Source organism: Marmota marmota, unplaced genomic scaffold, assembly GCF_001458135.2.
Source record: "Marmota marmota marmota unplaced genomic scaffold, marMar, whole genome shotgun sequence".
NCBI classification, from domain to species: domain Eukaryota; kingdom Metazoa; phylum Chordata; class Mammalia; order Rodentia; family Sciuridae; genus Marmota; species Marmota marmota.
In genome coordinates this window covers 47,179,179-47,195,239 of record NW_026000057.1, presented here as the reverse complement: position 1 = coordinate 47,195,239, position 16,061 = coordinate 47,179,179, and the positions used below count along the sequence as shown (strand labels likewise).

General features: G+C 33.5%; 1 protein-coding gene across 6 annotated transcripts in view; it reads right to left on the bottom strand.

Annotated features, from left to right (window-relative positions):
• The window catches only part of LOC107141226 (N-deacetylase and N-sulfotransferase 3), a 162,587-nt gene that overhangs the window by 53,119 nt on the left and 93,407 nt on the right, over positions 1–16,061 (bottom strand). For all 6 annotated transcript variants that reach the window (XR_007351417.1, XM_015484428.2, XM_048813841.1 and 3 more), the window contains exons 5-6: positions 8,766–8,951; positions 4,927–5,055 (exon numbers count right to left, since the gene is read on the bottom strand). Coding sequence is in view for 5 of the 6 variants with exons in the window: in XM_015484428.2 (XP_015339914.1) it covers positions 4,927–5,055; positions 8,766–8,951 (315 nt within the window). In the remaining variant the exon portion in view is untranslated. The remainder of the gene's footprint in view (positions 1–4,926; positions 5,056–8,765; positions 8,952–16,061) is intronic.

The following is a 16,061-nucleotide window of genomic DNA, read 5'->3' as shown; positions in this document are numbered from 1 at the left end:
CTCCCCCTCCCCCTCTTCCTCCTCCACCTCTTCCAGAATCATTTTCATTTCTGAAACCTTGACCATAGGAGGTCCTCAATTTTTATCTTCTTTTCCTTACTCTACAGAATTTTGCAAATTTATCTGATCATTACAATCACATTAAGCACATAATAAATATGCAGTGTTCTTTCCCCAGTAGTATCTTATGCATTAAGAAAAAAAAATTATCAAGAATCCTAGAGAGTTTCCATCATTAAGTATGTTCAGGTATCACTTTCCCATTGTCTAAAATTGTTGTTGTTATTCTTTACTTATTTTGCAACAAAGACATGTAAGTAAACAAACACTTTCCATTAGGCAAAAAAAATTTAGATGATTTTTATAGTCAAACACATACTAAACATACAAATGTAAATTACATTTTCTTCAATGTGAGTTAATTTTTATTTATATAAGCTATCTTCTTTTATGAATTTTGTTGTCTTAATTGTAATCCACCTATATCTCTTCTTCTCATAATAGGATATTCACTCTATTCACATGCATGTCTTTGTTTTGGTTTTTTTCTTTAATAGGAGAAACACAACCTAGATTTAACTTCCAGGAATGCAAATAAAAGGGTACTGAGGGTATGGCAAATTGAAAACATGGAGAAAAAAATTAATAAAATGTGGACATAAAATATTAGCTACTGGTTTTGTGTTATGCCGATCTGGAAGGAAGTATAATATTCTTAAGCTATCAGGGATGCCAAGCAAATGTGATGAAATGTGGCAATACAAAACCACTTATTATTAATAAATAAAGCAAGTACTGACTTTATTATCAAGCATGTTGGAAGATGGCAAAAATGTTCCATTGATATCAATTATTAATGACACAATATCTAAATTGTGTTTACTGAGAAGGAGTGTAAACAAAGACTAGAACATCTGTGGTTAGAAATTAGAACAGTGAAGTAAGAAGGCAACATCTTTGCTTAGAATATCTACAATGATTACATGGTGCCACAATAGTAAAATTTTATGTAAATTGGAATGGTTCCATTCATCATACTTAGGAAGACATGTTAAATATTATAATATCTTCCTAAGATCATCTTCCTAAAACAGGTGGAACTGGAAATTAAACACTGACACAGTCCATTTCTCAGGACAGCATCAAATTAGGAAACTAATAAATAAAAATAAGATGCTATCTATTAGTTTTAAATGGGGGAATTATGAATTAGAAAATAAATTAATATGGAATCTGTGCAATCAGCAGATTCTTTTGTGGCAGTTAGACGGCATGGGAAATATTTATCAATTAAAAGACAATTTATAAAATTAATTTGGAAATTATTATCATAGTTTCTGTGATCAACACATTTTTTCCTATAGTATTAACTAAGAAGGAAAGCAAATTATAATAAGTATCTTGACAGTTGAGTTCAGAATCAGAAAAAAAAGAAACAGAACTAAATTCTTAAAGGACCCAGGCTCAGATAGCCTGATGTGTCCACTTTCCAAGTGGATCTTAACCTAAAAAATTATTACTCAAACACTTGCATTTAACCCACATCTGAGGTTTCCAAGTCTATGATTTGGGAAATATTCATTTAGAAATGGGCAAGGTTTGCTCTCCCCTAGGCATTGCTAACATTTGTCTTTGTAACTTTTTGTTTCTATTAAGTTTACTTAATTGACATTTCTTTGTTTAGCTATTGAAAAAGTACTTTGCTAACAGTAAAACACCTCAGTTGAGAAAGTTATTCCATTCAGGTTTTTATCTTTCTTGTGATATATTCCAATTTAACCCTAAAAAATTTTATTGCAATCATCTGTCACCCTAATTCTTATCAATTATTCTAAAACTTTGATATTATGTTGACAAATGACAAGATATTTAAAACTTCATTAAAGTCTTTATTACATTTTGTTTTAAAATGAAAAGTATATAAATGTTTTTAAGTTTCATGTTTCCAGCACACATCTAAATTTTTTCAGTGAACAACCTAATTTGGCATTCTCAGAAAATAGTACTACTAATTGAGGTCTGGTGTGTTACATGATCTTGCAATGGTTATCTTTGAAATCTACTATAATTAAAACTTACATTTTTCTTGCAGCAAATATACATTTCTCATTCTTATTCTAATCTAATAAAAAATATCATCTTTCCTCAGAAAACTTGGAATGGAACCACCATTTGACTAAGTTATTCCACTTATTAGTATATACCCAAGGAATTAAAATCAGCATACTACAGTGACACAGCCACATCGATGTTTACAGCAGCTTAATTCATAATAACCAAGCTATGGAACCAACCTAGATGCCCTTCATCAGATAAGTGGATAAAGAAAATGTGACATGTATACACATGTATACTCAGCTATAAAGAATAACAAAATTATGGCATCTGCCAGTAAATAGATGGAACTAGAGATATCATGCAAAATTATATAAGCCAATCCCTAAAAACCAAAGACTGAATGTTCTCTCTGAAGGTGGATATTAACCCAAAATCAGGGTGGGGAGTGAGGGGATGAAGAGAAGAATAAAAGTCCACTGGATTAGACATAGGTGAATGAAAGGGAGAAAGGGCAGAAGGGAATAGAACAGACAGTAAAATAAATAGGATGCAACTTTCCTATGTTCATACATGAATACATGAACAATGTAACTGCACATTATGTACAACTGCAAGAATGGGATCTTAATAAGAATAAGTTTTACTCCATGTATGTATAATATGGCAAAATTCACTGTACTGTCATGAATACCTAAAAAGAACAAATAAAAAAATTAAAGAGTATCATCTGCTAAATTAATAGTATGCCTCATGATACCTGGTAGCTTTTTATTCCAACATTTAATTTCAGTATGAGAACTTATGGGAAACATGCTAACTTTTCTCAATCACTTCCTGAAGGCAGACATCACTAACAACTGCAAAACTCATTTTTGTTTGACTCAGTTGAGTTTAATTTAGACTTCTCAACCACAAATCTTCAGGTAAGTAGAACTGGAGCTGGTGCACCAAATGAGGGGTTTAGATTCCTGGTCTATCTTGTAATATCTGACAAGGTTTGCCACTTATTTTGAGTCTGAGTATTTATCTGGAAGTAATTATCTTCTAAAAATTTTCTGAACCAAGAAAGAGTGCTTTTGTAAAGTCCTCCAACTACTTTATTTCCTATGGATCACTTCATCAAGATAACTAAAATTGCCAAATATTGTTGATAAGGTCTGAAAAGCAGTGAGGTTTGCTAAGGAGTCTGATCAATTAGAATGGTTCATAGTCCTATTGCCCTATCACTAGAGGAAATATAAATGTAAGAATTTTATAGCTCATAAATAAAAGGCCTTACAATTATAGATTGTTAAAAAATGTTAACATTTTAAGAGTATTTTAACTGAATCTTTGGTTCATAATTAGATATTTGTTTAACTCTTTTTGCCTTTGCATAGCTGGCTCTCTTCTAAAGAAAAGAGTCATATCATGTAACTCAAAAGATAGTTACATTTATAAATAAACAGGTAACTTAGGATTGTCAGGTTATTTCTAATATGTAAATCAGAATTATTTATGCTTTTTGGTCTGAAGGTTGATAAACTTTCCAAAATGTCTTTTGGAAATGTGGCATTTGGAACATGCCACACTGTTCCAAAGCATGTTGATTTTTTTAACACACCTGAAGATTTTTCCCAAATATGAGTTATCTCATTTTCTAAGGGTTAAAAAGTTATATAATTACTAAATAGGAGTAGGTGATTTAAAAATTTTAATTTGTAAAACCTGTAAAATTGAAGTCATGAAAGTAGTCTTTCAAATTTTAATGTTTATTTCTATCTTATCCAACTTTTATCTTGATAGTTTTTTTTCTCCACATTAGAGATAATTTGCATTTTTCATTTTGAACACTGCTAATGCCAGTGGCAAACCTATACATCTGATAAATAAACTTAACTTTACTTTTTATGTTAGTGATTTCCCTTCTGGGGAAAAAATCACTAACAGCTTTTCCTTATACAGCTTACTTAAATTAGTTCTTCCATCTTTAAACAACTTTATAATACTTGCCTCAAGGGAAATATGTGCAGAATGTTTCACTGGGTACTGATATCATGGTATTAAGATGTGAAGGAGGAAGAGGAGGACTCCCTGAAACAGGACTACTCTGTGATCTAGCAATGTACAATGTAACATGAAGGTAGGCATAATGACTATATTTGCTTATCTAATTCATTTCCTTCATGCTTATCAGATACAAATATTTTTGTTTATGGCTTAAGTAGGAAACAAATTAATAGATGAATTTGTTCACAGTGTACAAAAAAAATGGCCTCCAATAGAAATAGGAGAGTTTTATAAGTGAAAAATCTTTCTTCAAAAACACAAAAATCCCTAAATTCTGATCTTCTGGAGTATTTTTATGTTTCTGCCAGAAGCTCCTCATGTCACCTTTGCTTTTAGAATAAATGAGTCCCCACTTTGGGATGGGATCCCATTCACATTTCCACTATTGTTTTAGAGCTGGAACTTCATGTTTCTTCAGCTGATAAATACCCGAACCTATTGTCTATGTAAGTGTTATTTTTACCTGCTTCTGTCATTTTTCATTGTTTTTATTTATTTATTTATTTTATTGGTTGTTCAAAACATTACAAAGCTCTTGACATATCATATGTCATGCATTATATTCAAGTTGGTTATGAACTCCCAATTTTACCCCAAATACAGATTGCAGAATCACATCGGTTACACATCCACATTTTTACATAATGCCCTATTAGTAACTGTTGTATTCTGCTACCTTTCCTATCCTCAACTATCCCCCCTCCCCTCCCCTCCCATCTTCTCTCTCTACCCCATCTACTGTAATTCATTTCTCTCCTTGTTTATTTTCCCATTCCCCATTTTTCATTGTTTATTTGAAGAGTAGCTCCAAATACTTACTGGGTTGAGTACCACAGTGAAGAAAAGTTCACCTCCTTGGATACTCTTATCCAGCTCTCTAGGACCTCCTGGATATTCTTTATAGAAAATCGTATGAGTGAAAAGTCCACAGGTCTGTCTTGGAAGAACCTGAAGAAAAAATGACCAAGTGAAGAAAATACTGCGCTCAACAAATCACTTTGTTGAAATTTTTCTCACAAAAGATGATATACAAGCTGCTGTCATTAGTCAATTTTAACTCTGGTCCAGAAAAATACTTTAAGCTCTGGGAAAGAGAGAATGCTATTACAAGAGAATGAATAGTGAAGAAAATTAAAAGAATATTTTACAACTAAACTAGGCTTGAATTATTCTAACTGCATTTCTACTGTAAGTATCAAAGTCAGTACTTTAAGTATGAAACCTAATATGTTTTAGCATCTTTTTTTTTTTTTTCTTTTTGTATCGGGGACTGAACTCAGGGGTGCTTAACCACTGAGCCACATCCCCAGCCCTTGTTTATATTTTGTTTAGAAACAGGGCCTCAATAAATTGTTGAGGCTGGCTTTGAACTCGCAACCCTCTTACCTCAATCTCCCCAACCTGGGATTACAGGCTTGAGCCACCCCGCCTGGCGTGTTTTAGCATCTTAAAAATTAAAAAGTAATAATGAAAATTTACAAATATTGGAATTGTCTGTGCTCTATTGTAATCATAGTAGGCAAAAAATGTAAAGATTAATACCTTCTGCCAAGTTGTTCTCAAGCATTAGAAAATATAGTCATTATTAAATTACTTAATGTGCTTCTTAGGAAATGACATTTAAAAGTAGAACAAATATTTGAAGCACAAATCAGTTCTAGAAAGGACTATATCATGCTGCCCAAAATTCTAGGTGTGAAACCCACTAATTTCAAACATAAGAAAGAATTTATCCATTTGGTTCACAATTTTTAGAGAGTTTTATAAACAAAATGATAAATGGTCACTACTGTAAAGGTTTTCTTTTCATGCTTTTTGTATGAAAATCATTATCTCATCAATTATACACATTTGTGATAAAGACTAATTTTTTATAGATTTCCTGATAAAATATCAGTGAAATTATAAAAGAAGTAAAGATGTTCAAGATAGTACAGTTTTCATCTTAGTATCATATAATAACCTCATGACAACCTGTTTGTCACTGTACATTTGAAATGGCAGAAAATAAATGAATATATTTTGGAATGCTACAAATTTTAGAGCATCTAACACAAGCAGGCTTTCTGCTTATTGCCCTAAGCAAGTAGATCTTCATTTTTTATTGTCTTAACTATTAAAGCAAACTTTTTTGAGTATATGCTCTTAAAATATAGCCTGTTCAGGACTTTCCACATTTTGCAAAACTTTACAAGTATACTAATTCTTCTGTTGCTGTTTTCTTAGTAGTTTAAGTAAACAATAGATTAAAGAACAAGTTTAAATCAGAGTCATCATTTGGTGATGACTGAAAGCTTTTATACAATGTCATAAAACTATGCACAAAATCACAAAATCAACAACACCAAAAAAGCACTAAAAAAGGAAGTATGATTAAATTAAATATATTTCCTAATGATTCTTAAAAATATTATTTCCTGGAAATTAAAGATAGATAGATATCTTTCTATATAAAGATATCTTTATATAGGAAAATATAAAGATCTCTCTCTCTCTCTCATATATATATATATATATATATATATATATATATATATATATATGCAAAGATATGTCTTCATACATAAATATATATATAATTTATTTTTAAAATGTTATTTAAACTGAATTCTAATCCATATGAGAATAAAAAGATACGTTTTCTACTCTTGAAAAATTTAAGATACATCAAATAAAGAGAAATATTCAAAAGTTAAATAAGAAAATACATGTGATTATATACCAGGTTGTGTTACATTTTACAAGGATGTGACTAACTAAATCACTTTTAGGATTTCACTTGATTATTTTACTTGAAAAATTACAGAATGCATTCAGAGCTGTCCTTGATAATTCATTGCTCAGATAATTCTATACTAAACGGAGAAAAATGTAAATAAATAAATAAATAAGATTTGTTGAAGAGGAAAAGCCAGGCTTTACCTTGCAACTAAGGGTTACTCCTGATGCAAGTAGAAACATCACCATAAACCCTAGGAGAATCCAAGCACCACCACAAGAGGTTAAAGAGATAATTGGGAGTTTGATAAGGGTCAGAGTCCACTGTTCTGATTACTGAATACAAAATTCAAGACACTGAAGATGTTTCTTGAAATGGCTCTCTTGTGCTAGAGAAAGAATTATTGATGGAATTTAGAGATCACTCCTCAGTTCTTTTTTTTTTTTTTTGGTATAGTCTCTTACTATGAGGGCATACTGGCTATTGTGGTCTCCACCTGTATTTGTATTTGGATGGCTCCTAGAAGTGTTCTGTCTCTCTTGTTGCATAATCAACTGCTTTCTGAACATTTCTCACTAAAAAACTCTCATCCAAGAGCCTATAAACCAAAATAGAAAGTTTCCATGCAAAAGTGGGACCACAGGGATAGTTCTATCAAAACACAAAATCTGTTAAAGGCTTTATTACCTGCAAGATTCATGCATTTATAGTATAGGTAAAATATTTTTTCAGGAGAAAAAGAAAATGAACATTTCTCAAGGGACATATCCCAGCAAGTTTTCTGTCAGTATTGAAACAGAAATAAAACAGAACAACATTAAATAAAGTCTTTAGAGAATTAATTTCACTGTCATAAGACTGTCTACAATTTTAAAATGACAGGGAGTATTGAATGCTTTTAAACTTTCTGGTCTGAAAACTGGTAACTTGAGGGGCAGTAAGTTCATTTCAAATAACGAACAAGGGCAGGCTGGGATAAAATGTGACCATTATATCTCCATCTAGCATTTATAACATTTTTTTTTATTGAGAGAAATGTCAAGATGTTAGCTGATCCAAGTTAAAAGTCATTTTCCCCTGTAATTTTTACTGACATTAGAAAACTGTCTTTAAAAAAGTCAGTTACACCTTGGTTAAAACAAAGATATCTGTTCAAACATACAAACTTTAAAGTTGCAGTGGCTCAAAATATCATGTTATTTTCAGTCTTTCTTCCCAGGATGTGAGTCTAAATTAGTGGATCCATTGTTATCTTCACTGGTACTTTTCTTGGTACTTGAGAAAAATTAAGATTTTTAATATTTCCTTTGGGGGGGCATCTTGCAAAGTATAAGGTGGCAGAATATCTTGACAATATACATTTGCCCAGTGAGTAAAAGTAACAAAACAAAACAGAGAAGCTCTGGAGAGAATTAGGCAATTGATAGTAATGATTTAATTAACATTGTCATTTATTCTCTGTATTATCCTCAGTTAATAATTATGCAGGATTTCACATGTGGCTTCTTGCTGCCAATAGTTTAGTTATTTTTAGCTTGCCATGGTAAGAAAAAATTCAGTGTAACTGGCTTATAAAAGAGATGGTGAATATATCAGGTTGGTGTCAGTTTTACCTACCAAATAACTTTTTGAAGAAATGATGGCTTCTAAAACTTTTTGACAATTTGATATAATACTGTCTTACATTGTCACATCAGTGCCGGCTTACCAGCCATAGTGCCAGTAGAAAAATAAATAAATAAATAGATTTGAAGAATTGAAAAGAAGTGACTTTGAGAAATCCTTTGCTTAGATATGACAAATGTGCTTTCTACAATATAGAGCTTTTCTTACATTTATGCTTTTAACTTTTTTCTCTCTCTCTTCTTATACTGCTTCAAATGAGAAATGTAAGCTTGGAAGATTTAGTTGTACTCAATGCATACCAGAAGAAGCTCACCATGATGTTTTTGTGGATGAAGCCCCTCCGATATCTAGCTGGTTTCAGATGTGGATATTCTTCAGTGCTGGTGATTTTAATATTCCAAACCTTCTTCCATGCTTCATAAAGCTGTACATGTACAGGGTAGACACCTGAATGATGAGGAGCCACTGCATAGCCCATGTCAGTAGGAATGCCATGCTCCTAATAAGATCAAGTAAACATTAATTAGAATATGGGAAGATTTGACCTGGCCATGTTTTACCCAAGAACTTTCCAATATACTACAAAGATATTTGTTTAAATCAATCATTTCTTATTATTTGGTAAAGTTAAAGTGACAAATATTAAGACCTCTAGACTTCAGGAAGCAGAGTAGCCATTTCACCAGTCCTGATCTCCATATACTTGTGATTGAGAGGGAGTGGGACAGACAATGCATGGAACTCCATTCAGCACATCCTGTCATAGCCACATTTTTTAATTGTTTAAAACTTCTATAATTTAAATAACAAATACTTGTTACAAACAATATTTACAGTGCTCCACAGAATAAAACCAATATTTATCAGAACAGTGAACATTCCAAGCTCACTAAGACTGATGATAGGCTTTTGTCTGCTACATGGTTTCTATCAAGTCTGTCACATTTCTGTTGGTCTCTCAGCATGAGGCCAGTAATAGACAACATTCTTTGTCTCAGGAGAAGGGCAGGTCTTTGATCAAATAATGTGGCAAAATTCTACAGAGCAATTTACTTTGAAGCAGAGACCTCCTATCCTGAAAGTAGACGATGCTGAAAGAGACAAATATTCTCAGAATTTGTTGCTCTGGAGTGAAATTCTATATATAAAATTAGTCCAATTTAATAAATGTTTCCAAGTAAATACCAGTCTCTCAATATCTTTCTCTCTCCACCACCCCTGACACACACACACTATACTCATGAAATAACTAATCACATGTTGCAATACCTTTTTCATTTTGGGGGGTGGGGTGGGGGACAGATACTAGGGATTGAACTCAGGGGTGCTTGACCACTGACCCACATCTCATCCCTATTTACAAACTAGGGCTAAATAAAAATTTTATTTAGAGACAGGGTCTGAGATGCATAGCACTTCACTTCAAATGGTCCTGCTAAGATTCTGTCAATTCCAAAAATAAATCTATGTAAAATCTGGATTATTTTAGAAGGGATTTGGGACAACTGTGTATAAATGTAATTGCTTTTCTCCACTTGTGGCAGTCCCTTCATCATGATATATTGCTCTTTGGCATAGAGGAAAACTGCACCGGCACAAAAGATGAAATGTCTTTTAGAAATAGTATCCCGTGGCTTCAGTAGTGGACGTGAATTTGTTTTAAAATAAATGTTTTGTTGTTGTTTGCATTTTTTAATTTCTTGATAATCTTCAAAGATTCTACTTAAAGAATTAATCATGGCTTTCTTCATGCCAAAGTACAATTTCACATATACACAACCACAGTTACGCTATTAAAGGGACTGAACTCAAGAAATGTGCTACAAGTGGAGATGTAAAAAGTCAAATATGGCCAGCTTTGTTTTTCAGCCTAAATAATAACAAAAGGACAAGGATGTACAAGAAGCACCTGAACAGAGAAGAAAAATATACTCCCAATGGTTTGCCATTAGCCTTGTACCTTTTCATATTTCTTTACATGGCAGACTCAGAATTTGGTCCCAGATTATCAACTTCATCTCCTATTAGCATTCACTTCCACGCCAATTTTCCATGTTTCCTTCAAGTCTTTTCCTGTATACAGTATAGATTTCCCCTATCAATTAGAATGTCCCTTTTGTCTTTTTTTTTAAATCTTTATTTATTTATTTTTATGTGATGCTGAGGATCGAACCCAGGACCTTGCACATGCTAGGTGAGTGCTCTAAAGCTGAACCACAATCCTAGCCCCTCATCTTATCTTAAAAAGCTTATTCATTGCTGATAACTCAGTTCAGTCAGGTATAGTTAAGGACACTAGAAATGAGAGCTAACACATTGCTGCTGATAGAAAAAGAATAGGTAGTTGTAGAGGTAGAGTAGATAATAGATGGGTTGCTAAAGGATGAGAAGAAAAAATTGACATTCATCATTTTATCTGAAACCTTTTTAGAAGTTTATATAACTAGGCAATTATTATTATATCATCTATAACTCCTGCAAAATTGAGATGAATTCTCTCATTTTTTAAAGTGGTTTTTACAAACTCAAGTAAAGCAGTTTTCAATGAAGTATCACGTATCAACATATAATTTGTGTTAGAAAAGATCACCAAAGTATTCAACCAAAGTGGTTTAAGAACAAGGGTGAACAATAAAAATAAAAATGGAAGAAAATGAATGGCAATCATAATTAAGACAAATTTTGAAGGAGGAAACAAGGATGAAGTTCACAAAAACTGGAGCTATAGTGTGAAATTCAAATGCCTGAAGATTTGTAAGAAATTACATTAATCAAAATCTCAAAATAGTTTTACATTGCGGTAAGTAGTCAGCTTTATCTTCAGAAGTTCTATATAGTAAATCGATGGTTTAACATAACAGAGACATTTTTTCCTCTTTTGGACTGTTTAACAATATTTGGCAACCAATGTAAATAATGTTTTCATTTTTTTTCTTTCTATCTTGTGGCACTAAAGTTTCATCATTTTGTGTGCTGGTGCAGTGTGGCACAGTGGCAGAAAATTACACTCCTGGACTCATATATCTGACCATTTCATGTTCCCATTTACAATCTATGTAACTTTGGTGAAATGACTTATGATTTAGAGCTTCATGTTCTATTCTCAAACATGATGATAAAAGTGTACTTACGTCAAAGGGTTTCATGTAATTAATATAAGGAAAACATTTAATATAGTTTCTGAAACATATCAATGAATGCTATTCATTATTGTTTCTATCATTACCCTACCTACATTGTTTTTATATGCTGTGATCCTATTACTCAATTATAATGTAGGAATTATGAATATTCTGGGCCACCTATTTTAGCCCCAAGTGATAGGCTGTGTTTTCTACTCCTGTAGATTTTGTGATTCTGTCTTAGAAGATTTCTGTGGCAAACCATGGCTTCTACCCCACTACCTTTTCCTGGATCCATTTTCCCTCCTCGTATATTCAAAACTCTCATTCACTGTCAAATAGTGAATCACAGAAAACTGATGAGTTCTCTTTTAAATGAGTTTGAGATAAAGGCAGCATAAATTTTCCTACCAAATTTGCATTCAATATGAGAGAGAAAACCTTAAATCTTAATGAATAAAAAAAGTTAATGTTAATATTATGTGCAGTATACTCTGTAAAGCCAACTCATTTTTTCACTAAGTTTAGCCATAATACTATGTTCTTGGCTGATTACTGTCTTCCAAGTTTTTTAATTGGAGACTAAGAACATACTGTTTTGTAATCTTGGAGCAGAAAGTCTAAAATTGTAAATATTTTAATTTAAAATATTCATTATGCTTTTTCATTTGACCTTGATTAAATGTAGCATCTTAGATCCAGGAACACTATAATCTATGTCAAGATTTTCATGGAGCAAAAAACTGGGGCACAGGGCTAAGTGACAATAAAGTATAAATATCTAGAACACCGTAGAATTATTAAATCTCAAAAATGTCTCAGTACCCCAATATCAGATCTTTCATCGTGGATTCTAATCAAAGACACTATCAATTATTAATCAGCTAGACAACAGTGTCAAAATCTTGTTTTCTCATTCTTTCCTAAACCAAATCAGCTCATTAGCATATTCTCTCAGTACTGCCTCTAACACATATCTTAAATCTATCCACTTTTCTCCAATTCTGTTGTCATCATCATCATTCTAGGTCAATCTACTATCTTATCTTTTGACCATTGGGCACAAGTTCCTAATATTCTAACTATTTTCTTTCTTGTCTCCTTCCAATCCATCTGTACTCAACAGCCAAAGCAATATTTTAAAAACACTGATAATAATATCTTTCATTTCAAAATTTTTCCATAATTTTCCCTTGCACATCAAATGCAAAATTCCTAGCACAGCCAAAAGTTTTGCAAGATATGACCTTTTCTTCACAATCTAGCTTTCCTCTCTCCTTCACTATATTTTAGTCACATTAACCTTTTCCTGAAACTTACTGTTTTGGTCAGCTTTTTTGTTGCTGTGACCAAAAGACATGACAAGAACAATTTAGAAGAAGAAAAGTTTATTTGGGAGCTCATCATGTCAGCAATCTTAGTCCATAGATAGCCGGCTCCATTCCTTGGGTCCTGTTGTGAGGTTGAATACCATGGCAGAAGTGTGTGCTGGAGGAAAGCAGCTATGGAAGAGAAAGTTGTCCTCATCAGGACAAAATATAAACCCCAAAGGAAGGCCCTCAGGAACCCACATATTCTAGTCATACCTTACTTGCCTATAATTACCACCCTATTAATCCCTATCAAGGATTAATGTGCTCATTGGGGTAAACCTCTTATAAATCAATCATTTTATCTCTAAACTTTCTTGCATTGTCTCACACATGAGATTTTGGGGGGGCATCTAATCTAAACCATAACATTTACTAGGCACTTTCCTATTGTCTTACCCTTCTATGTGTTTGTCTCAGCCTGAAATGTTCCTCCTCCAGCTCTTTACCTGAATAAATCTACAATATCTTTTAGGTAATTTATCCTATCATATCTTCAGAGAATCCTTTACTGACAAGCCCCAATTTAAATGAAGTACACATTAAGATTTCTTTTAGTAATCTTCATTTGTTTTTCTTACTATACTACTTGGCTTGAAAGCACCTATTTCTTTTGTATAATTAACTACCAAATGCCTCGCTTTGACACTAAATAATAACCTCCATGAAGTTTGGATTCTGTTTTGTTCACCGCTATCTCTCCAATGTCTTGCTATCATAAGCATTTGACAAATAGTAGTGAATGACTGTGTAGATTAATTCTGGCCATCTCTCTATCATTTGAATTATCACTTTCTCAATTATCTCTGTAAACTGTTAATTCAACTGCAAATTCTCAATTACCTCAGTTAAACTGTAAACTCATCAGAAAAGTGAACATATAGTAATTAATCCAGGAAATTGTGATGCCTTTAAAAGTAATAATCAAAAACCCTTTTGAGATTGTAATTTAAAAAAATTTAGTGCAAAACACACATTTGTTTATTTATATAATTATGTTTATACTTATGAATTTACATATTTATATTTATACTTATGAAATTTAAAAAATATTAGATTTTCCTAAACTATCATCCAAATATTTCTAAGTAGTTAGTACTAAAATAAAATTTTATCAAGTAAATAGTGATTTTGTAGTACTTTAAATTTTCTCCAATATACTAAAACAAGAAAAAAAGTCAGTATTCAGGTAATAAAGCAATATAATTAATTACTGAAGAAATCATTGCTTATTACTATCTTTGATGGCATTTATTTATTTAAAATTTTAATAGTAATTAAGAATGACACATTGCTTTTAATGTTTATCATATTTCAATCTTTCCAAACAAGAGAAACTTTTAAATTTCCATTAATGACTAGAAGACCCATTGGCTCTTTCTATATTTCACAAATTATCGAGTATGCAAATTAATGTAATTTTAAAAAAAAAGAGCGATTATAGACAAACAATATTCTTCACTCTACAGAGGAAAAATAACTTTAAACTTCACTACAACATAATTTAGAAATACTTCTTAATGCTTTTCTGCATTTCATTTTTATTGGAATGCCCCTTTTTCTCAGTATGTAGAGGTTCATCCTTTGGTTAACTGTCTCATAGTATTAAGAATTCATTTACCAGTCGGAAGCAGGTGAAGCCGCGAGAACATCCAGAAGAAGGAGGAGAATTAATTGAAGCTTCCAGACAATCCATGAAGGATGTATCAGAAATTAAACCCATGAGTGCAGGATGGCCGTGAATAGAGTGCATCACCCCCCGTGTACCGCGTCACTGCGCAGGTGAATAACGAGTTAGAACGACCAAAAGCTATCTTGTTAGGAATTTCCAGCAAATTTCCAGCACTGAAACCTAGAGGAAGGATTTCCATCACCAAGGACCAGTTATTGGGTCTCAAACATGAGCAAACTGTGCGACCAGAGATCCAGGCTGACTGATCCGCAGCCCACCCCGCGGCCTGCCCCGGGGCTACAGACATCAGGGCGCTGCCACCATCTTGGAGAGCTGAAGTCACCATCGCCAGTTTCCGACAGATTGCAACAATAAAACAGGTGTGTGTTACTCAGCCCATCTCCCATACATCGGGGAATTCGCATAAAATCTCTCCCCGGCTTTCCAGGGGAGGGATTATCAGAACGAACCTGCATAGAGAGGTGGGGAAAAGTAAAGACACCAGACCTCCAACTCCCCCTCCCATCAGCGGCGAAAACGAAACCTGTCTTGCTAGCTCTGGGGGAGGGGCAAGCAGAAAAAATCAAAACAATAGGGTGCCGGTTCCCAATAGCCACCCTCCACACCCAGCAAACTGAGGCCCAGAGTACAGTTTGAACTGCCAAGAGGCATCACACTGGGGAAGGCCTGGCTAGCAGGAGAAGCCAGGAGACGAGAGGACAGGAATAAACCTAAGCTAACAGGTTTTTGAGAGACACGAGGGTGGGGGGAGTGGCCTCACACAGACTGTATCCTACAGTCAGAGGGCAAAATCTTGGCCCGGAAGGCACAGCACCACCTACTGGAAGCAAAGAAAATAAAAGCCTAACAGTGCCCTTTTTTTTCTCTTTTCTCATTTTTTTAATTCTTTAATTTTTTAATTTTAAATTTTTTTTGTTTGTTAATTATTTTTTTCTTCAATTGTAATTTTTTTCAATTGTAATTTTTATTTTACTGCATTTCATTATTATTATTTTATCATTTCTTTTCTTTTCTATTCTTTTCTCTTTCTTTCTTCTCTCCCTCTCTATTACAAATAGACTAGATCAAGTAGAAGCCAGAACATCAGATAATGAAGACAAAGTTTATCAACTTGAAAAGAATATAGTCCACACAGAAAGGATGCCTAAAACTCACGAGCAATCTATCCAAGAGATATGGGATGTCATAAAAAAACCAAACCTGTGACCACCCACAGAACAGGCCCAGCGGCCTGCTGAGGGGCAGAGCCGCCCCCCCAGCCCCCGCACATGCCAGGTAGGCGGAACTGTGACCACCAACGGAAAAGGCCCAGTGGCCCGCAGAGGGGCAGAGCTGCCAACCACACCAGCAAGGTAGGCGGGCCTGCGACCCACCGGCAGAAGAGGAGCAGCGGCCTGCTGAGAGGCAGAGCCGCCCCCTCCCCC